This window comes from Rattus norvegicus, chromosome 1, assembly GCF_021556685.1.
Source record: "Rattus norvegicus strain SHRSP/BbbUtx chromosome 1, alternate assembly SHRSP_T2T, whole genome shotgun sequence".
NCBI lineage: Eukaryota > Metazoa > Chordata > Mammalia > Rodentia > Muridae > Rattus > Rattus norvegicus.
Window position 1 is genome coordinate 58,175,363 of NC_141534.1, and position 23,674 is coordinate 58,199,036.

At 35.3% G+C, this 23,674-nt stretch overlaps 1 protein-coding gene across 1 annotated transcript in view; it reads left to right on the top strand.

Annotated features, from left to right (window-relative positions):
* Positions 1 to 359: 359 nt before the first annotated feature.
* Vom2r7 (vomeronasal 2 receptor, 7) overlaps positions 360 to 23,674 on the top strand; it is a 28,868-nt gene continuing 5,553 nt past the window's right edge. Inside the window, 5 exon segments of the mRNA NM_001099463.1 lie at positions 360 to 580; positions 12,597 to 12,891; positions 13,204 to 13,995; positions 14,593 to 14,808; positions 16,334 to 16,457. Of these exon segments, the coding sequence (NP_001092933.1) occupies positions 360 to 580; positions 12,597 to 12,891; positions 13,204 to 13,995; positions 14,593 to 14,808; positions 16,334 to 16,457 (1,648 nt within the window).

Sequence of the window (23,674 nt, forward strand, 5' to 3'; positions counted from 1 at the left end):
CATGTAAAAATTTTCTTGCTTCATATTTTTAGCCAATTCATCCCAAGAGGAGGTCAACTCTGATCTCCTCTGGATATTTGTATCATTGGCTGAAACCATAGTGCCTTTGGCTAGTAAGTATGAGCAAACTTATATTCTAGATTTTTTTATTTGGATAGAGGGCCTCATGTGTAGAGCCCAAGAAAAATAGTTTAAAAATTCCCAATAGAAAGGAAGGAGGCAACAAAATATTTTATGATTAGTGTGACAGCCTCACTAGAGAACAAAGTTAAAAACAACCCTAGTTGCAAAACATGACCTCAGCATATATGTATTAGGCACTGCAAGATCTGTGTGAAGTGAACCAATTTATCAATAAGATGTTTTACTGGATCTTTATTTCCTGGTTCTTACAGATTCCCAAATTTGTCTCTTCCTTTATGACTGTGAATATCAGTCTGTGCTTTTACAAAACTCCTGAAGATTTTCACTATGAAGGAGACGTTGTGATAGGTGCATTTTTTCCTATCCATACTTACTATTCTCCAAACAAAGTTCCACATAAAACTGTACCATACCAATATATGGACAATTATTTACAGTAAGTACAATTATTCATTTTTAATGTTTAGAATTCTTATTAAGGGGTGTGATATTAAAATGTACTAATATGTTGGTTTACTTTAATGTAACAACTCATAGATATTCTAAAATCTATTTTTTAAATTTATTATCACTTTTACTCTTTTCCTCTCTCATGTGGAAATAAATGTTAACTTGGCATTTATTCATTTTAGTTTCCTCATTTGGTTAATGAAGTAAACCTCTTCTTTGCAATTGCTGCTATACCACAATGTCAGAATAGTTTTCAATATTATGATCTCAAGGAAGGATAAATTAATCGCATCCTGACCTTGCTGCTCATATTCCGGGTGTGTTCTTGTGATTATTTCACTAAATGCAGTAAGTCCTGAGTGTTTGTTATACTGCTTGATTGAAGAGGCTGTGTTTTTGCTACATGCAGCTAATTTCAAAATAGTGTGTCACAATTAGAAGTTGTGAATACCTTTGTGCTGCACAGACATTTCATCTATCTCACGTTTTCTTATAAGTGTTTGCTGATATAAGTTTTTTCTCCAATTCCCAGTGTTTAACGACTTATGCTTTTTTGCAGTATTTTCGTTTTTATGGCTGTATTTACCAAGACATCAGGAATATGAGGGGGTCAACTTTTGGCTGTTTTAGCTTGCATGAAATATTCCAGATAGATGGATAGTGTCAGCAGGTCTTTATGAATTAGACAGAACTATTCCTGTATGTTTCCCAAAAAAGGAGATAAGATGTATTTATCTCAACCAAACCTTCCAATTCCTTGAAGACCATCTTATATATGTATTTATACAGAAAGTAGGGCACTGAAATAGAACATTAATACTTAGAAATCCCCTTAAAAGCATAACAAAACCTTTTGGGAGTTAACAAGTTAAAAATAACCAAAAGAAATACAAGTGTGAAGATAAATTACACTCAGTATGACAATATTATGTAAATATTTGGTAAAATCATAGTGAGATATTAAGAATTTTATCAAACATAGTAGAAGAGAAGGGAAGTTTATTTATGAATGCATACTGAACACTATGTTACTCTGAGGGTTTTATTTTGAAAATTTAAAACAACAAATATGATTATGGAAAATTTGATTTTTAGGTAAAATGATTGATATTCAGTATTTATTTATCTCCATTTATTTTGATGAATCATAAATTGTCTCAGAAACAAAACACAATGTTCTCAAATGCTTAGCAGATAGAGAAATTTCAGATGTTAGGGAGTCTCTTCTATTTCATCATAATTAATGCTTCTTATAACTTCACTATCTCTGTGTCCTTTACACTCAGCAATTTCAGACATGAAAATGCATTGACATGTTCTTCCATTATATTGTGCAGTATCAAGTCATTCACTGCAAAGACTATAGTTTTTGTGCTGTGAGTATTAGTGTCTGGCTTGTTCATTAAAAGTAAAATATTTTCCTTGTCACAAATATTTAACTTGTCAGAAAAAATTATGATAGAAATTTATTGAAGTTTTTATAAATAGTTAACAGTATTATTCATTCTCTAAGCATAACCTTCCTATAGAATTGATCTCAAATTGGCATACATACTGCAAAGATAAAAACATTCTTTTTTTTAAAATTGGATATTTCTTTACTTACATTTCACATGTTATTCCTTTTCCTGGTTTCCTGTCCATAAGCCCTGTATTCCCTCTCCTTCTCCTTCTTCTATGAGGGTGTTCCCCTCCCTGTCCACCCCTTAATGCCCCCTGGCATTCCCTTACACTGGGGGTCAAACCTTGGCAGGCCCAAGGGCATCTCCTTCATCTGGTGCTCAACAAGGCCATGCCCTGCTACATATGGAGTTGGAGTCAGTCCATGTATAGTTGTTAGGTAGTGGTTTAGTCTGTGGAAGCTGAAAACATTCTTTTGTCATTCTTAGTAAATTCTTTACCTATCCGTTTGAAATTTTTCTATGCATTTTAAAGGCATGAATTCCTATCTTTCTCTGCGATTCTTATTCATATTGTGTAGTTTCCTGTTGAACATAGAAGGATTTTAAGAAGAAATTGGCTTTCTTAATTGTCACATTAATAGTACAGTCTTCTCAAATTTACTATAATATGAACATCTTTGTGTGTGGACAAACTTTGATACAGCTCACATTTTCAGGTGAAAGAAAAATTGTGAGGACAAATTTTCTCATCCTACAATGAGTATCTTGAGATCACTCAGGCCCTCTAATCAGGATCCTACACTTGTTAAAACAATATATTAGGCAATATGTTCAGTCACTTTATTGATCTTTGTAATATGATTTCAGATACAACTGAAAATGCCCTCTATATTTTTATGAGAGTAAATTACTTTCTCTCACATCAATTAAAATATGGATATTAACTTTTCTGTCCAAATGGTTTTAATCAACCATGTATTCATTTATTCTATTTGTAGCTTTATAAAGTTGATATATCACAAGAACATATCTCTTAGTAGTAGTTATATACCATCATCATCAATTTTTGATAATAAATACAATTATTATCTGGAAAGTTGTTTTAAAATATTTTACTTTATAGTATATTTTGTTCATATTTGATATTTTATATCCATTGCTCAATTTACAGAAAGTTATATTACAGCTAGAGGTTTTCAATATTTATTCCCTGATAATATACAAACATTTATCATTTTAAATGCAGAAGTATTTAGTTATAAACATTACATAGATAGATAGGTTATAACTAATCCAAATGAAGATTATATTTCTTTGAAAAATGAAAAATCTATGCAACATTGCATTGCCAATTTTATATATATTTTGAATGAATGTGGTGCTAATCTTAGCTAGATTTTGATTCTGAATTGGCTTTAACATTGATATCCTCTTTGAATTTCAGCAGTATATTTTTTTAGTACATGGAGATATAGACTGGATCATGAGTGCTCACAAGTATCCTTCATGGCCTTCCTTTTATTTATGTTAATCAGAAAATCCTTTTCTTGGTGTTTTTCCTGTTGCTTCCAGTTCCCCTCATTCATTCTCAGTTTAGGCTTTCCTTTGGCATTCAGGTCTTGTTCGTTAGCTTTTTATCAGTGTGTTTTGTAAGTAAAAATATAATATGGACAGATATTTTTGAGCAAAACCAGAAATACCAACACAGTGAGCTCATAAAATGTATAGCAAACTCTGTGCCCTAAGGACGTTTAGAAAATCTCACTGAAGTAAGAACAGATGTCTCTTATTTTTCAGCATGGTAAGGATTAGAAATTCATCTCATACAGATAAATGTATGCATCCAATTAAAATATTCATGTTCAGTAATAATTCAGACATGTATAGACTGATTTTCTATAAAATTAATTTCATTCTCAAATAATATAATATTAAAAATGTAATGTTTTAATTTGTTTCACTGCAATTATGTAAGTAAATAGAGAATATTTTCTAAGATGCTCAAAAATGTTTATGTTGTAAAAAATTCATGCAGTCATTTCATAGATGTTTGATGTTTCCAAGTGATTTGTATGGTATTTTGTTGTAACTATCATATTTCTATGAATTTCATTTCTGATTCATCAGAATTGCATTTTTTGAGTGCGTTCAATCTTATATTTTAATATTGAACTAGGTTCCCACTTTCTTAATATTTTCACATGGCTCAAACCCCAGTAATTTGAATAACATCTAAAAACATGTAGGTACTTTATGTATATTAATCATAATTTTGATCCAATATCTGAGAAACAAGATTAAAAATCACTCTGAGGCAAGGAATTTTAACAAAAGAGTCAGAGAACAATATTTTTTTTCATTCTATTGCTTGTTTTCTTGGGTGTGCCCATAATCCTTAGTATTAAGTTCTCTTTCCTTTTCTCTGGTTCTTTCTTTGGATGTTTTGCAGAACCTAAGAGTTCTTTGTGATGCTGAGAGTAGCAGTTATTTAAGTTATTTAAATCTAGCTTTCCTATCATATGGCTGTTCTCCATCATGTATCTTTGCTCCTAGCCTAATTAACAAACATCATTATCACTTTTATTTTTCACTAGGCAGTTATTCAATTTGAAAGCTCAGTATCAGTTGGTATATTTCTGAAAACTCTAAGGAGATTCTTTTCAGTCTTTAAAAACCTATTCAGCCTGTGTAATTTTACTGCTATATGGAATTCATTTGGTGGTGCATAACATTTTGTGTAATCTTTCCCTTGTAAGAATATTGCATCTTCAGAAGACTACTTCAAAGAATATCCTAGTGAGAGTGAGAGAGAAAGAGAGAGAGAGAGAGAGAGAGAGAGAGAGAGAGAGAGAGAGAGAGTGTGTTTGTGTGTGTGTGTGTGTGTGTGTGTGTGTGCATGCATGTGTGTTTGCATGTGTATAAGTTTATGTCATTCTTGGCTATTAATAGGGAATAGTCCATGAATTAAGAAAGAGAAAGAGAGATTCATAAGGTTTTACATAGAGCAAAAGAAAGGGGAAATAATGTAATTAAGTCACAATGTTGAGAAAAATAATAAAAATAATTGTCATTTCAAAATATATTTATTTTATTCCACTTTCTATCAAAATCGGTATTCAATATAGAATGATAAAGTTTGTCTTATTAAAATTTCTTTTCTTTGCTCTGTGATTGATTATATTGTGCTCCTTTGGTGTCTGTAGAATGCAATACATAAAAGTTATACTAATGACTCATGCATAGGGAATTGTCAAAAATCATTTATATCTTCAAATATGTGTGTGTGTGTGTTTATTTGAATACACAGTATTTATCAATGAAAAAATGTTAGTTATTCTATTTCCCAAATTAAATATTCTTACCAATTCTTTTCCATTGAATAATATTATTTTATTTACTCAGTATTTTTCTACTTTTCATTAAAAATTGTTCAAAGTAAAAGGTTGATGACCTGAGGTAATATATATCTTTTTTATTAATTTTTTTATTACCTTAAGTATTTCTTTTTTTTTCCTTTTTTTTCAGAGCTGGGGAACGAACTCAGGGCCTTGCACTTGCTAGGCAACTTAAATATTTCTTATTTACATTTCGAGTATTATTCCATTTCCCGGTTTCTGGGCCAACATCCCACTAACCCCTCTGCCTCCCTTCTTTTTTTTTATTATTAACTTGAGTATTTCTTATATACATTTCGAGTGTTATTCCCTTTCCCGGTTTCTGGGCATACATCCCCCTACCCCTTCCCTTCCTTATGGGTGTTCCCATCCTCACCCTCCCCCCATTGCCGCCCTCCCCCCAACAGTCTAGTTCACTGGGGGTTCAGTCTTAGCAGGACCCAGGGCTTCCCCTTCCACTGGTGCTCTTACTAGGATATTCATTGCTACCTATGAGGTCAGAGTCCAGGGTCAGTCCATGTATAGTCTTTAGGTAGTGGCTTAGTCCCTGGAAGCTCTGGTTGGTTGGCATTGATGTGCATATGGGGTCTCGAGCCCCTTCAAGCTCTTCCAGTTCTTTCTCTGATTCCTTCAACGGGGGTCCTATTCTCAGTTCAGTGGTTTGCTGCTGGCATTCGCCTCTGTATTTGCTGTATTCTGGCTGTGTCTCTCAGGAGCGATCTACATCCGGCTCCTGTCGGTCTGCACTTCTTTGCTTCATCCATCTTGTCTATATGGGTGGCTGTATATGTATGGGCCACCTGTGGGGCAGGCTCTGAATGGGTGTTCCTTCAGTCTCTTTTAATCTTTGCCTCTCTATTCCCTGCAAGGGTATTCTTGTTCCCCTTTTAAAGAAGGAGTGAAGCATTCACATTTTGATCATGCGTCTTGAGTTTCATTTGTTCTAGGCATCTAGGGTAATTCAAGCATTTGGGCTAATAGCCACTTATCAATGAGTGCATACCATGTATGTCTTTCTGTGATTGGGTTAGCTCACTCAGGATGATATTTTCCAGTTCCAACCATTTGCCTATGAATTTCATAAAGTCATTGTTTTTGATAGCTGAGAAATATTCCATTGTGTAGATGTACCATATTTTCTGTATCCATTCCTCTGTTGAAGGGCATCTGGGTTCTTTCCAGCTTCTGGCTATTATAAATAAGGCTGCGATGAACATAGTGGAGCACATGTCTTTTTTATATGTTGGGGCATCTTTTGGGTATATGCCCAAGAGAGGTATAGCTGGATCCTCAGGCAGTTCAAAGTCCAATTTTCTGAGGAACCTCCAGACTGATTTCCGGGATGGTTGTACCAGTCTGCAATCCCACCAACAATGGAGGAGTGTTCCTCTTTCTCCGCATCCTTGCCAACATCTGCTGTCACCTGAGTTTTTGATCTTAGCCATTCTCACTGGTGTGAGGTGAAATCTCAGGGTTGTTTTGATTTGCATTTCCCTTATGACTAAAGATGTTGAACATTTCTTTAGGTGTTTCTCAGCCATTCGGCATTCCTCACCTGTGAATTCTTTGTTTAGCTCTGAACCCCATTTTTTAATAGGGTTATTTGTCTCCCTGCAGTCTAACTTCTTGAGTTCTTTGTATATTTTGGTTATAAGGCCTCTATCTGTTGTAGGATTGGTAAAGATCTTTTCCCAATCTGTTGGTTGCCGATTTGTCCTAACCACAGTGTCCTTTGCCTTACAGAAGCTTTGTAGTTTTATGAGATCCCATTTGTCGATTCTTGATCTTAGAGCATAAGCCATTGGTGTTTTGTTCAGGAAATTTTTTCCAGTGCCCATATGTTCCAGATGCTTCTCTAGTTTTTCTTCTATTAGTTTGAGTGTGTCTGGTTTGATGTGGAGGTCCTTGATCCACTTGGACTTAAGCTTTGTACAGGGTGATAAGCATGGATCGATCTGCATTCTTCTACATATTGACCTCCAGTTGAACCAGCACCATTTGCTGAAAAAGCTATCTTTTTTCCATTGGATGGTTTTGGCTCCTTTGTCAAAAATCACGTCACCACAGTTGTGTGGATTCATTTCTGGGTCTTCAATTCTATTCCATTGGTCTATCTGTCTGTCTCTGTACCAATACCATGCAGTTTTTATCACTATTGCTCTGTAATACTGCTTGAGTTCAGGGATAGTGATTCCCCCTGAAGTCCTTTTATTGTTGAGGATAGTTTTAGCTATCCTGGGTTTTCTGTTATTCCAGATGAATTTGCAAATTGTTCTGTCTAACTCTTTGAAGAATTGGATTGTTATTTTGATGGGGATTGCATTGAATCTGTAGATTGCTTTTGGTAAAATGGCCATTTTTACTATATTAATCCTGCCAATCCATGAGCATGGGAGATCTTTCCATCTTCTGAGGTCTTCTTCAATTTATTTCTTCAGAGTCTTGATCTTTTACTTGCTTGGTTAAAGTCACACCGAGGTATTTTATATTATTTGGGTCTATTATGAAGGGTGTTGTTTCCCTAATTTCTTTCTTGGCTTGTTTCTCTTTTGTGTAGAGGAAGGCTACTGATCTATTTGAATTAATTTTATACACAGCCACTTTGCTGAAGTTGTTTATCAGCTTTAGTATTTCTCTGGTGGAACTTTTGGGATCACTTAAATATACTATCATATCATCTGCAAATAGTGATATTTTGACTTCTTCTTTTCCAATCTGTATCCCTTGACCTCCTTTTGTTGTCTGACTGCTCTGGCTAGAAATTCAAGAACTATATTGAACAAGTAGGGAGAGAGTGGGCAGCCTTGTCTATTCCCTGATTTTAGTGGGATTGCTTCAAGTTTCTCTCCATTTGGTTTAATGTTAGCAACTGGTTTGCTGTATATGACTTTTTACTATGTTTAGGTATGGGCCTTGAATTTCTATTCTTTCCAGGACTTTTATCATGAAGGGGCGTTGAATTTTGTCAAATGCTTTCTCAGCATCTAATGAAATGATCATGTGGTTTTGTTCTTTCAGTTTCTTTATATAATGGATCACGTTGATGGTTTTCCGTATATTAAACCATCCCTGCATGCCTGGGATGAAGCCTACTTGATCATGGTGGATGATTGTTTTGATGTGCTCTTTGATTCGGTTTGCCAGAATTTCATTGAGTATTTTTGCATCGATATTCAAAAGGGAAATTGGTTTGAAGTTCTCTTTCTTTGTTGGGTCTTTGTGTCGTTTAGGTATAAGAGTGATTTTGGCTTCATAGAAGGAATTCGGTAGGGCTCCATCTGTTTCAATTTTGTGGAATAGTTTGGATAATATTGGTATGAGGTCATCTATGAAGGTCTGATAGAATTCTGCACTAAACCCGTCTGGACCTGGGCTCTTTTTGGTTGGGAGACCTTTAATGACTGCTTCTATTTCCTTAGGAGTTATGGTGTTGTTTAACTGAATTATCTGTTCCTGATTTAACTTCCGTACTTGGTATCTGTCTAGGAAATTGTCCATTTCCTGCAGAATTTCAAGTTTTGTTGAATATAGGCTTTTATAGTAAGATCTGATGATTTTTTGAATTTCCTCTGAATCTGTAGTTATGTCTTTCTTTTCCTTTCTGATTTTGTTAATTTGGACACACTCTCTGTGTCCTCTCGTAAGTCTGGCTAAGGGTTTATCTATCTTGCTGATTTTCTCAAAGAACCAACTTTTGTTCTGTTGATTCTTTCTATGGTCCTTTTTGTTTCTAGTTGGTTGATTTCAGCTCTGAGTTTGATTATTTCCTGTCTTCTACTCCTCCTGGGTGTATTTGCTTCTTTTTGTTCTAGAGCTTTTAGGTGTTCTGTCAAGCTCCTGACATATGCTCCCTCCTGTTTTTTTCTACAGGCACCCAGAGCTATGAGTTTTCCTCTTAGCACAGCTTTCATTGTGTCCCATAAGTTTTGGTATGTTGTACCTTCATTTTCATTAAATTCTAAGAAGTCTTTAATTTCTTTCTTTATTTCTTCCTTGATCAGGTTATCGTTGAGTAGAGCATTGTTCAACTTCCAGGTATATGTTCTTCCCTTATTGTTATTGAAGACCAGTTTTAGGCCGTGGTGGTCTGATAGCACGTATGGGATTATTTCTATCCTTCTGTACCTGTGGAGGCCCGTTTTTTGACCAATTATATGGTCAGTTTTGGAGAAAGTCCCATGAGGAGCTGAGATGAATATATATCCTTTTGCGTTAGGATAGAATGTTCTATAAATATCTGTTAAGTCCATTTGGCTCATGATTTCTCTTAGTCTGTCTATGTCTCTGTTTAATTTCCGTTTCCATGATCTGTCCATTGATGAGAGTGGGGTGTTGAAATCCCCTACTATTATTGTGTGAGGTGCAATGTGTGTTTCGAGCTTTAGTAAGGTTTCTTTTATGTATGTAGGTGCCCTTGTATTTGGGGCATAGATATTTAGGATTGAGAGTTCATCTTGGTGCATTTTTCCTTTGATGAATATGAAGTGTCCTTCCTTATCTTTTTTGATGACTTTTAATTGAAAATTGATTTTATTTGATATTAGAATGGCTACTCCAGCTTGCTTCTTCTGACCATTTGCTTGGAAAGTTGTTTTCCAGCCTTTCACTCTGAGGTAGTGTCTGTCTTTGTCTCTGAGGTGTGTTTCCTGTAGGCAGCAGAATGCAGGTTCCTCATTGCATATCCAGTTTGTTAATCTATGTCTTTTTATTGGGGAGTTGAGACCATTGATGTTGAGAGATATTAAGGAATAGTGATTATTGCTTCCCTTTATATTCATATTTGGTTGTGAGGTTATGTTTGTGTGCTTTTCTTCTCTTTGTTTTTTTTGCCAAGACGATTAGTTTCTTGCTTTTTCTAGGGTGTAGCTTGCCTCCTTATGTTGGGCTTTACCATTTATTATCTTTTGTAGTGCTGGATTTGTAAAAAGATATTGTGTAAATTTGGTTTCGTCATGGAATATCTTGGTTTCTCTATCTATGTTAATTTAGAGTTTTGCAGGATACAGTAACCTCGGCTGGCATTTGTGTTCTCTAAGGGTGTGTATGACATCTATCCATGATCTTCTGGCTTTCATAGTCTCTGGTGAAAAGTCTGGTGTGATTCTGATAGGTCTGCCTTTATATGTTACTTGACCTTTTTCCCTTACTGCTTTTAATATTCTTTCTTTATTTTGTTCATTTGGTGTTTTGACTATTATTTGACGGGAGATGTTTCTTTTCTGGTCCAATGTATTTGGAGTTCTGTAGGCTTCTTGTATGCTTATGGGTATCTCTTTCTTTAGGTTAGAGAAGTTTTCTTCTATGACTTTGTTGAAGATATTTACTGGTCCTTTGAGCTGGGAGTCTTCACTCTCTTCTATACCTATTATCCTTAGGTTTGATCTTCTCATTGAGTCCTGGATTTCCTGTATGTTTTGGACCAGTAGCTTTTTCCGTTTTACATTATCTTTGACAGTTGAGTCAATGATTTCTATGGAATCTTCTGCTCCTGATATTCTCTCTTCTATCTCTTGTATTGTTTGTGATGTTTATATGTACGGCTCCTTGTCTCTTCCTTTGGTTTTCTATATCGAGGGTTGTTTCCATGTGTTCTTTCTTGATTGCTTCTATTTCCATTTTTAATTCCTTCAACTGTTTGATTGTGTTTTCCTGGAATTCTTTCAGGGATTTTTGTGATTCCTCTCTGTAGGCTTCTACTTGTTTATTTATGTTTTCCTGCATTTCTCTAAGGGAGTTCTTCATGTCTTTCTTGAAGTCCTCCAGCATCATGATCAAATATGATTTTGCATCTAGATCTTGCTTTTCTGTTGTGTTTGGATATTCCGTGTTTGCTTTGGTGGGAGAATTGGGCTCCGATGATGCCATGTGGTCTTGATTTCTGTTGCTTGGGTTCCTGAGCTTGCCTCTCACCATCAGATTATCTCTAGTGTTACTTTGTTCTGCTATTTCTGACAGTGGCTAGACCGTCCTATAAGCCTGTGTGTCAGGAGTGCTGTAGACCTGTTTTCCTGTTTTCTTTCAGCCAGTTATGGGAACAGAGTGTTCTGCTTTCAGGCATGTAGTTTTTCCTATCTACAGGTCTTCAGCTGTTCCTCTGGTCCTGTACCCTGAGTTCACCAGGCAGGTCGCTTGGAGCAAAAAAGTTGGTCTTACCTGTGGTTCTGAGGCTCAAGTTTGCTCGTGGGCTGTTGCTTGTGAGCTCTCTGCAAGGCCACCAGAAGGACCTGTGCTGCCCTTTCCAGGAGCCCCTTTGCACCAGAGTCCCAGATGGCATTTGGCGTTTTCCTCTGGGGTCAGAGATGTGGGTAAAGTGTAGTCTCTTCTGGTTTCCCAGGCATGTCTGCCTCTCTGAAGGTTTAGCTCTCCCTCCAATGGGATTTTGTGCAGAGAACTGTTTATCTGGTCGGTCCCTTCAGGTTCTGGCGGTGTCTCAGACGCAGCGGACCTGCTGCTCCTGTGCCCTTATCTACGGGAACCCAGAGGCCGTATACAGTTTCCTCTTGGGCCAGGGATGTGGGCAGGGGTGGGCAGTGTTGGTGGTCTCTTCTGCTCTGCACTCAGGAGTGCCCACCTGTCTGGGCGGGTTTTGGGAGCTGTGAGCTGGAGGCAGGGAGCACGAGATTGGGACTGCCGCTCCTGAAGTAATATTTTAAAAAAGAATGTGAGTTAATGCTTATAATCCAGTAATTATATGGAGTAAGTTCTAAGCTCATTTATTATCCACTAGCAATTTCAGAATGCCGTAGTTAGAAAAATAATATCAGAGTTATGGTAACTATTACCTATAAGAAATGTATTTCATTTGTAATATTATTTAATAAACATATTGTTTCTAAAATCTGATTAGTTTAATAATGTATGATGAATTATCATAATTAGACATCTCAGAAGGTCAAGATTAACATATTAGGAGATCTGTAATTTTGTGAGAAAGTGATTCATAATAGGTAGACTGATATTTGTAGTATAATCTAATAGATTATAAATAAAGTATGTTTTGAGGAAATATAGTCATTGTGTAATAATATTTAATGATCTTGCCAAATATTAACATATTTACACAGTCTAGTTCCACGTATACATGGTGAAAAAGTTAAACTGCATAATTTATGGAAACAAAGATGTAGTATAAAATTTACAATATTTGATATGTGTCCCATGTTGCATTCCTTTTGTATTTGGTGTTATTTTGTCATTTATACAGGTATAATTTTAAGAACTACCAGTATATTCTGGCTTTGGTATTGGCCATTGAGGAGATAAATGGGAACCCCAATCTTTTACCTAATATATCTCTTGGATTTGATTTCTACAATATCAGATTCACTGAGAAAGAAACCCTTATGAATGCTTGTATTTGGATCACAGGTCAAGGACAGAAAAAGATTTTACCAAATTACAATTGTAACAAAAGAGTTTTTACTGCTGCACTTACAGGGACATCATGGACAGCATCTGCCCAAATTGGAACATTACTTCAACTCTTTAAATTTCCACAGGTAAGAGAATTTGGAGTGTGGACCTGGGAGTAAGGTCTCTTTGTTCATATTATAGGTGTTTTTAAAAATACAAGAAGAGTTTTAAAATTTTTTCAACATCAAAGGAAGTTCCAAAACACTTTAATGTGAATCAAGATTTCTCTTAAAATCAGGCCCTTGAAACTGAGAGGCTGGGTAGAAATTTCTGTAAATTATGTAAATGTAATTTTTCTTTAAAATTGAGATAAAACTAACTTTTTTCCCTGTTGTCATTTGTTGCTTCAGGAATGTAATTTTGCTCAATGTTAATATTCTTCTTCTTACTTGGTTCAGCTTTCTTTTGGACCTTATGATCCCATTTTGAGTGATCGTGGTCAATATTCTTCTCTGTATCAGATGACCCCTAAGTATACATCTCTTTCACAAGGCATTGTATCTTTGATGGTTCATTTTAGGTGGTCCTGGGTTGGTATCATCCTTCCAGATGACCACAAAGGAAACAAAATTTTATCAGAGTTCAGAGAAAATATGGAGAAAAAAGGAGTCTGCATAGCTTTTGTGAAAATAATCCCATTCACATGGACTAAGTATTTTAACAAATTCTGGGAAAATATGGATGAGACAAATGTCATAATTATTTATAGTGACATTGATTCCATCACAGGTATAATGCGAAATATTGGGCAAAGACTGTTGACGTGGAAAGTCTGGGTCATGAACATTGAACCTCATATTACTGATTATGCTGATTATTTCATGCTTGACTCATTTCATGGTAGCCTTATTTTTACACACCATTTTAAAGAGAGTTTTGAACTTACTAAGTTTATTCAAACAGTTAATCCTTACAAATATCCAGAAGATATTTACCTTCCTAAGTTATGGCATTTGTTCTTCAAGTGCTCATTTTCTGATATTGACTGTCAACTACTGGCTAACTGTCAATCCAACGCGTCTCTGGATGTATTACCTAGTCATATATTGGACATGGCAATCAGTGAAGAAAGCAACACTATCTACAATGCTGTGTATGCTGTGGCTCACAGTCTCCATCAGATGACTCTTCAACAAGTAGAAATACAACCACAGGAAAATGGGGAAGTGATGACCTTCTTCCCCTGGCAGGTAATAGCCACTCTACTATATTGTGTCATCAGCACCTTTATATGTGAGATTTGCAATTACAGAAAGTTGGGTATTATAAAATTATATTCATATTGTCCATAATCTTGGGAATTTTTGTATTTCGAAACTCATTTCAAGGTCAAGACAGTTTCCAGTGTGTGTTTGTGATAAATGGGATAAAAGAGTACAGGAGGATTATGGTATTAGGATTGTCATGTCATCAATATCTAGATATACAATATTCTCATGCTAAAAGTTGCAATTAAAAATCAATAATTTTTCTGTAAATTTTTATAACAGCAATAAATGAGTAGATAGGTAAGTGAATCAATTAGAATGATTGCACACCTAAACAATTCCCTTTTAGAAGTCAGCAACTTCATTTTAGATAGTTGATCTTTGTAGATAATCTGGAAGCAAATGGGTCTGGCTAGTATGGTATCCCACAAATCAGTCATTCATTCATTTAACATTATTAGACGCTTCATTAATTTGACATTTACATCATACTTTAAGATAAATAAGACACATTCAAAGCTATATGTTCATTTCAGTCTCCTAGATACAGTTTAATATAAATTTATGAATCTCTTTTAGCTAAACATTTTCCTAAAGGACATTGATAAGAGAGACAATATGAGTTTAGGTGGGAGAAAGAAATTAAATGCAGAATATGACATTTTTAACCTTTGGAATTTACCAAAGGGTCTTGGTCGTAAAGTGAAAATAGGATCCTTTTCAGGAAATGCTCCTGAGGGCCAACAGTTGTCCTTATCTGAACCTATGATACAATGGGCAGAAAGATTTTCAGAGGTGAGTCATGTATTAAATCAATACTTTAAGCTTGTGTTAATAAAATTTTAATTTCTCAAGATATGATACTTGTTTTCTGACTTAAGGTCCATTACTCTTTGATTACCAATACAAAATACCACAATGGTTGTACTAGAGTATTGTATGTTTTCATTCTTTGTTTCAGATTAGTGGTAATATTTAGTGTTAAATAAGACCCACAGTATTCATTCATATGAATATTATTTAGTCTCTACCTGTCAAATATTAGGAACACATTGGAAGAGGATATTTCCAGCTCTCAAATGTGCCTTGGGTCAATGTGTTTCAGAAATATTTTCATTCCAGATTAATAACATGAAACAATATAAAATTTACTTTTTATTGTAGGATCAAACAACATTTCCAAAGGTGATTCATGGAAAAATGGTTTATTTTTAGTTATGATCCAAAAATATAAAATCCTGTTATAGATAGAAGCATCACACCAAGGGTTAGTCATGAAGACACTCTCAAGAACCAGAATGATAATGTTTCTATACATCCATATTTACAGTAAGAAGAATGAGAAACCTAGAACTGAGGAGAAAATTAAAATGTTTCGATTCCAACCACATTGAAAAAATTTTCTCCAGCAAGTCTGTATCTTCAAAAGTTTAATTTACGTTCCAAATGGTGCCACAAATATGGAAATAAACACTCAAACACTTTAGCCCCTATGGTATTCAAAATACCATATAAGATCCCTGTTAGCATCCCTTAACTGTTCATATATTTTCAATAGGTCCATTGACAATCTTGCTTAAAGAATGTCTATCCCATGAACAATTGGGCTAGCTTTTTTCAACCTCTAGTATAAGGAGACCTATATCGGGTGCATGTGGAGAATCTTCTGGCTTGCATATCTCCTACAAATCTATACATAAACAATTTCAGGGTGTGTGCATTATATTTGGAAATATATAATATCCAAATTATGAAGATGTATATATATATATATATATATATATATATATATATATATATATACTCTGAATTCAGAAATGCATGAATAATGGTGCTTTCTTCTACCTTCTATACATTCATTCTGAGACATCATCAAAATTTAAGTGTCCCTTTTCAACTTATAAATTTATCTATATATTTTTCCTAGAAATACACATATCTGTTTCTATATCGAATCTAGATCCTATCAAATTGACAGAGCAGATCCTCAGTCATGATGGAAGTAAGTGTGATCAATGCATTAGTCAGAAAGTACAAAGATTGTATCACTCAGGATTTGTCTTTTATATTATATTCCCTATCACCTACGTTTCTCAAACTTGCCCATTCCTCATTACGGGTACAAATTCTCCAACACTCCGGTAATAATTATCTGATAAATCTTTAAGCACATTTGTTTCTCCAGGGTATAATCTTTCTAAAAATCCTCTGTATTTACAAGAATACTTGGGAAATGATTGTATAACATTCAAAAATTCTATTTGTGATGACTTTTGATAAAACACTAAGATTTAGATAACATTTCTTTAATTTTTCTTAGATCCCTCAGGCTGTATGTAGTAAGAGTTGTATGCCTGGATTCAGAAAAGTAACCCTGGAGGGCAAGGCCATCTGCTGTTACAATTGCACTCCCTGTGCAGACAATGAGATTTCTAATGAGACAGGTAAATGCAGGATTTACTGAAATCTTTCTCATTTCTTCACAGAACTCCATAATGATCTAGCCAATGAAATTGTCTAAATTCAAATCAAAAATAAATATTTTCACTTTGTTTAGGAATTTAAATGTCATAATTCTTCAGGATCTCTTTGAAATGGCCCACCATAGCCATTAAATATCATACGTGATTTATATTTTTAGTTCATTGCCAAATTGATCCTGGGAGAAAAAAAATAAATATTTTCAGTGTAGTTCACAGTATGTTTTATTTGATGGTACCATTTAGCACGTAATGACAAAGTATTAATATAGGTTTTCCAGTTATATTTAAATAACTTTTAACACTCAGATTCACATCTTTATATTAGTGATTATCTCAAACTCATTTTTCAAAATATATTTTCTCTCAATTTTTAGTTGTTCAATAATTTTGTACAATGTGTTTTGATCATATTCACTCCTTCTTAACTAAAGGGTTTTATCCAGTGAACAGGTACCATGACCACATCTACTATTAAAAGAATGATATTTAATTGTGGCTAGCTTACAGATTAAGAGGTTCAGTCCATTATCAAGGTGAGAGCATGGCAGCATCTAGGCAAGAATGGTGTTGGAGGTCTGAGAATTCTACATCTTGTTCTGAAGGCAAACAGAAGACTGCCTTCCAGACAGCAGGATCTTAAAGCCCATGTCCACTTGACACACCTACACCAACAAGGTCATACCTCTTAATAGTGCCACTCCTTGGGCCAAGCACATACAAATCATCACACTCCACTCCATGGCTCCCTATTCATGTTCAAACTTAAGTCTACTCTACAGGGACATACCCAGCTAAACATAATAATAAAAGTATCTTGTCTGTCTTCCATAGTTCCCATAGTCTATAGCAGTCTCAACAATGTTAAAACTCCAAAGTTCAAAGACCTATCTAAGTTTCATCTAATCTCTGAACTGCAATCCCCAAAGAAAGACAGCAAACTAGCTGAAAACTCCTTTTTCATCTTTCTTGAATATACAAACTTTTATCCTCTGGGCTGGGACCACACACTGTTAGCAACTTTCCTTGGCAAGTATCCCACAGCTCTGACTTCTTTAATACCTTAGAGTCTCCAAGTCAACTTCAACTTCACAGCTTCTTAATCAAATGTCTTGGATCCATACATGATCTTCTGGTCTCCTCCAAAGGACTTATATCACTTCTCTAACTCTGCCCTTTGGATCCTCTAACCTCTAGGATCTGGTTTTCTCCACTCCACCACTGCTCCTGGTATTCTCAGTGATCATGCCATGGTAATGACATCTCAAATATAGCATTTTCTGCTGCAAGTAGGCTTCACCAATAGTCTCTCAGAGGTTCTCTTCATGGTGTCTTGCCTCAGCTTCTTTGCCTGACCTTTTAACCTTGGGTCTTCAACTGCAGCTGAGGTCTCATCTTCACCAATGGTCTTCAATGGCCTCTCATGGTGCCACACCTCAGCTGCTCTCCATGACCCCTACATACCTGAAAAGCCAGGATCACCAGGGCAATTCTTACGCATTACCAAGTGCACCTCTAGCTGTAGGTGCTACCTTGGCTATCGCTAGCATTCTTATTCTCTAAGAAAATACTTCCAAGATTTCACCACAGTGATGTTGGGCCCTTCTTAATAACTGATAATTTCAATGTTCCAGGTAACCAGCATAAATTTTTCCAGTAGTCCCTTGACTCTAAAGTCAGAGATACAAGGCTGCTGAGTTCTGCTGTTTCCTGGGACTTAAACTTTGTCCCCTTTACTCTATCATATCACCACCAGCCTTCTGTTTTTCTACTCCTTCACAGTCTATGCTTGGCTATCCTCAAACTTCCTCCATAGATTTACCTTGAACGCAGAGATCTGCAGTCCTATTTCTAAGTATTAGGTTTAAAGATGTTTCCCCCAAGGCTGCTCTTAAGCTTTTCTCTTCTTGGAAATTGCTCTTGACCAGGCTGGACTTGAACTCAGAGATCTGCTTACCTCTCTCTCCTGACTTTGATAGTTTGAACCACTATGCCTGCCTAAATTTACCTGGGTGAGATCTTCCCCCAAAATCCTACTCTCTTAATTGGCTTATTTCCTGAAACATAGAATTCAGTTCCAATCTACTTCCTGGTGCCCCTTTAATTCTTGAGCCACATATTTTTTATTTTTCCTCTTTCATTTTGCATCTTTTCATTAAAAACCTTTTCATAAAAGTGAACTTTAGTAAGCACACAACAGAATTTATACCATGTTTTTTTGATACTTCCTTTTTCAAAGCAATCTAAATCACTTCACCATAACCTCAGGCTGTCTCCTTGGAATATAGCAAAAATTATACAAATTTTTTCACCAAAATACCACAAAATCATCTCTAAGTCACAACTAAAATTCTTCTCCATTGAAACATCTTGGACTAGGTCTGCAGATTTCAAATCACTCTCAGCAACAAAAACTTTGATATTCCTACTAGGAGATCCCTTAACCCCACTTAAAGGATTCCTCCGCTGTCCAAATCCAAAGCCACAAAATCCAAATTCTTCTAAAAAACATGTTCAGGTCTGTCATAGCAATACACCAGTACCAACCTCTTCTTAGAGTTTTACTGCTATGAATACACACCATGACCACAGCAGCTCTTAAAACGTCAACATTTAATTGTGGCCAGGTTAAAATTTCAAACGTTCAGTCCATTAATATCAAGGCAAGATCCAGGAAGGCATGGCATAGGCAAGCTGAGAGATCTACATCTTGTTCTGAGAGCAAAAATGACAAGACTGCCTTCCAGGCATCTAGGGTGAGTGTCTTAATGCCCATGAGTATAGTACCACACCTAGTCCAATAAAGCCATACCTCTTAATAGTGCCACTCCCTGAGCCAAGCATATATAGACCATTGCAGCCCCCTCAATCCTCTCAGATCTAGTCCTTCTTTTCTAGCTATTCAATATTTTGCAATTAAACTTTCTAAAATTTTCTGTGATACTCATCTACTTTTATTGTTGTAGATCTCAATTGAAAGTAGTCAACCAACCATGAGATACCTGATAAAAATTGACTCTCTTCCAAAGAGCTAACAATTGCCAATATCTTATTTTCCAGGAGTGTGTTTTTATGTTTTATTCCTACCTACACTCTCTATGTGGGAGTTTGGTCTGATTTAAGTCTGCAACTTTCTAATTCATTTTCCCGTGGGCTATCAATTCATAAGTCCAAATGTCTAATACGTCTAGAAAACAATAATTAATTCTAGTTATCTGCATATTACAGGGCTTCGTGCTTTCTCTTGGATAAAATTTAAGAAACATTTTATTTTGTTACTGAGAATTTTGGAGAGGATTAGAGTTTGAGATCTTTTGGGGGGAGCTATGTTATGAGAGGCAAGTTTGAAATTTTAAAAGTGTATATGAAATCTGGATTCTTTTTTTTTCTGATTTCTGATTTTAAATCAGAATAAAAGAATTTAATTCATCCAGTGCTCAAGTGTCATCCCTGCATGGATACTGTCATGCTTATTGATATGGCAGAAATGGACTAACAGTGCAAATCTATAAGGAAACACCCCTGTTAAATAGTTTTATAAGCTATTTTCTGTTCACAGAGGAATAGAACAATAACTAACACAGATAACAACACAACCCTTTAAATATTTTTGAAAATTTTACCTAGAAAATATCTAGCTGAGTTTAATCAAGAGTCAATTGATAGTTATAGCTTTTATATACACATTTTCATTATTATTAGTTAGATATCCTTTTCTGTTTCCTGTTGCTGAATGTAGATGCTACAGATTTTATTTTTAAATATTATAGATTAATTTGTATCACTATTTGAAATGTGAGAGTAACATTTTATTAAGGTCTGGTAGTGTGCTTTTGTTCTCATTAAGAACTTAGTGTGTATGATAGATGAACTATTGCCCAGAACTTTTCATATAATTCTTGTAAATAATGATCCACTTACCATATTACTGAATAAATTGATGAGGAGATTGTCATCATGAAAAATCTCTGCAATTAGGCCAATTCTTTTTATTGTTTAGGAATGAATATCTAGCACATGAATTAAAATTATAGAGGTATATGTACATACATGTACAATATGTGTTTGTATATGTACATAGGTAATATATGTATATATCTTATTTTATTTTATACATATATATATTCATATTTATATAGATAGAGAGAGAAAGAGAGTGAGATAAACAGATATAGCAAGATAGGGAGACAGACAGAGAACATGAGAGACACAGAGAATCACATTTTTATCATCATCAAAGTGAAAACATATTTTCTATCATTTATTTAATACTCCCATTATTGAATCTCAACCACACATATATTTTAAATTAGTGTTATTGTATTGACATGGAATCATAAAATTTATAGTAAGTTTTATTTTTCCTACCATAATTACATTATAAATAGTAGTAAAAATATTTTTAATGAACAGATAAAGTCTTTTAAATGAGAATTAATGAAGATTTATTGTCAATTTTAACATGATAATACATTATGTATTATGAAAATACACGGAATCTGAACTGATAAACTTTATAAAAAGGTTTGGGTGACTAGGGTGACAGCTGTCAGTCCTACTATCTTCTAATTTTCCTTTATAGAAATTTATCATTTCACCATACACAGATTTTTAATAGATTTCAGTTCAATTCAATAAATTTGGTCCCCTCAAGGAGATAACTTTTGAAAGAACCACTGTTACCTTCCTACATGTAATTTTGGCTGCAATTAAGGGAGTAGTATGTGTAGTAAATGAAATTTGCTATTTAATTTAAGGTCAGTCATAAAATAGATGAAAAACTATTACTAGTGCTTTTATGAAAGTCACAAAATCAACTTTTGAAATATAGTCACACTTTTTGTTCGCAGTTTCTTAGATTTTGTGTTATTTAACTGTCATTTCTATGAAACTACTGACATGAGCGTATGCTAGACATAAGCTGGCAGAGTACACAAATAAAGATATAAAGAAGAGAGGAGCTAAGGAAAGCATGATGTCCATGAACGCATTTCAAGGATATTGACTAGCTTTCTTCTTGGATTAAAACGATGACTACCAGATTTTTTATGATAGACTTTGTTTATGGCCTAAAATCATATAATTTTAAAACATATTAAAAAATACTCGGAGCTGCAAGATATACTTTTGGATGTAATTTTATGTATTGCTTTAATGAGACTGCTCAGAAATTCTAGGTACCCAACATACATTTCTTCTGTTTTTTTTTGTTTGTTTTGTTTTGTTTTGTTTTGTTTCTGTTGTATTTTTTAAATCTCTGTAGGTAGACTGTAACAGAGGTAGTGTATATGGTTATATAATCAGCTTCAATGTCATATTTTCTATATTCCCATCCTCAAAACTTCCTGCCTTGTCACAGATTTGTAAAGTTTAGTATATTTTAAATATTATTATTTACTTTTACCCTCCAGATTTTATTATCCTCCTGCTCCACCCTCCAACTGTTCCATATGCCACATCTCCTCCTTGCCCCTGCTTGTGTCTCCACAAATATGTCTCCACCCCATACCATCACAGACCTCTAAACTTCCTTGGACCCCCAGTCCCTTGAGAATTAGGTTCATCTTCTTTGACTGAACCCAGACCCGGGTGTCCTCTGCTGTATATGTTTCAGGGGCCACATCTCAGCTGATATATGCTGCCGGGTTGGTGATTGTCTGAGAGATCTCGGGGGTCCAGATAACTGACACTGCTGGTCCTCCTACAGTATTGTCCTCCTCCTCATCTTCTTCCAGCTTTTCCCTAATTCAACAGAGAGGTCAGCAGCTTCTGTTCTTTGGTGGGGTACACATATTGGCATCTGACTCTTTCAGCTGCTGATTGGGTCTTTTGGAAAGTATCATCCTACCTGAGGTAACTTTAGTAATTTTCAGTTTCACTTGACTGACAGCAAAGATTTAAACCCACAATAAACACAGGGAGATACTTAAGAGTCAGAAATAGCCAAAGATATGAAAGATGCATCACATGTACATGTTCAGTATCTATAACATCTGTGAAGATTTATATGCTAATGTAAAGATCCTAAAATTAAAAAAAGTCATCTAAATTGTCTAAAGTGGATATCTAGTATTTGACTACAACAAATTTTCCTGCCCTAACTTGCTAATATTAAACAATTTGCCTGAATAGTTAATAAGTTCAAGTCCTAGCACTTGAAACTTACATCAAAATCTATCTAATTTTCATACGGCTAGAAATTGGAAATTTGCATTTGATTTCCCCAGCATCTTTACTGTCTATTGTAATTAAATATTTAAATTTCCTAAATCTGTAGGTTACATTACTATTGTCTATCTCCATGTAATAGAACACTATATGCAATTATAAACTCAGATTACAGAATTTATACAATTTACAGTGTATGCCATCTATAATGTAGAGATATAACAAGACTAAGAGGTATTTTAGAATATTCAATCTCTAGTTTTTTTTCATATTTTTTTATTAACTTGAGTATTTCTTATTTGCATTTCGAATGTTATTCCCTTTCCCGGTTTCCGGGCAAAGATGCCACTAATCCCTCCCCCTCCCCTTCTTACTGGGTGTTCCCCTCCCCACCTTCCCCCATTGCCACCCTCCCCACAACAATCACGTTCATTGGGGGTTCAGTCTTAGCAGGACCAAGGGCTTCCCCTTCCACTGGTGATCTTACCAGGATATTCATTGCTACCTATGAGTTTAGAGCCCAGGGTCAGTCCATGTATAGTCTTTGGGTAGTGGCTTAGTCCCTGGAAGCTCTAGTTGCTTGGCATTGTTGTGCATAAGGGGTCTCGAGCCCCTTCAAGCTCTTCCAGTTCTTTCTCTGATTCCTTTAACGGGGGTCCTATTCTCAGTTCAGTGGTTTGCTGCTGGCATTCGCCTCTGTATTTGCTGTATTCTGGCTGTGTCTCTCAGGAGAGATCTACATCCAGCTCCTGTCGGCCTGCACTTCTTTGCTTCATCCATCTTGTCTAATTGGGTGGCTGTATATGTATGGGCCACATGTGGGGCAGGCTCTGAATGGGTGTTCCTTCTGTGTCTGTTTTAATCTTTGCCTCTCTATTCCCTGCCAAGGGTATTCTTGTTCCCCCTTTTAAAGAAGGAGTGAAGCATTCACATTTTGATTATCTGTCTTGAGTTTCATTTCTTCTAGGCATCTAGGGTAATTCAAGCATTTGGGCTAATAGCCACTTATCAAT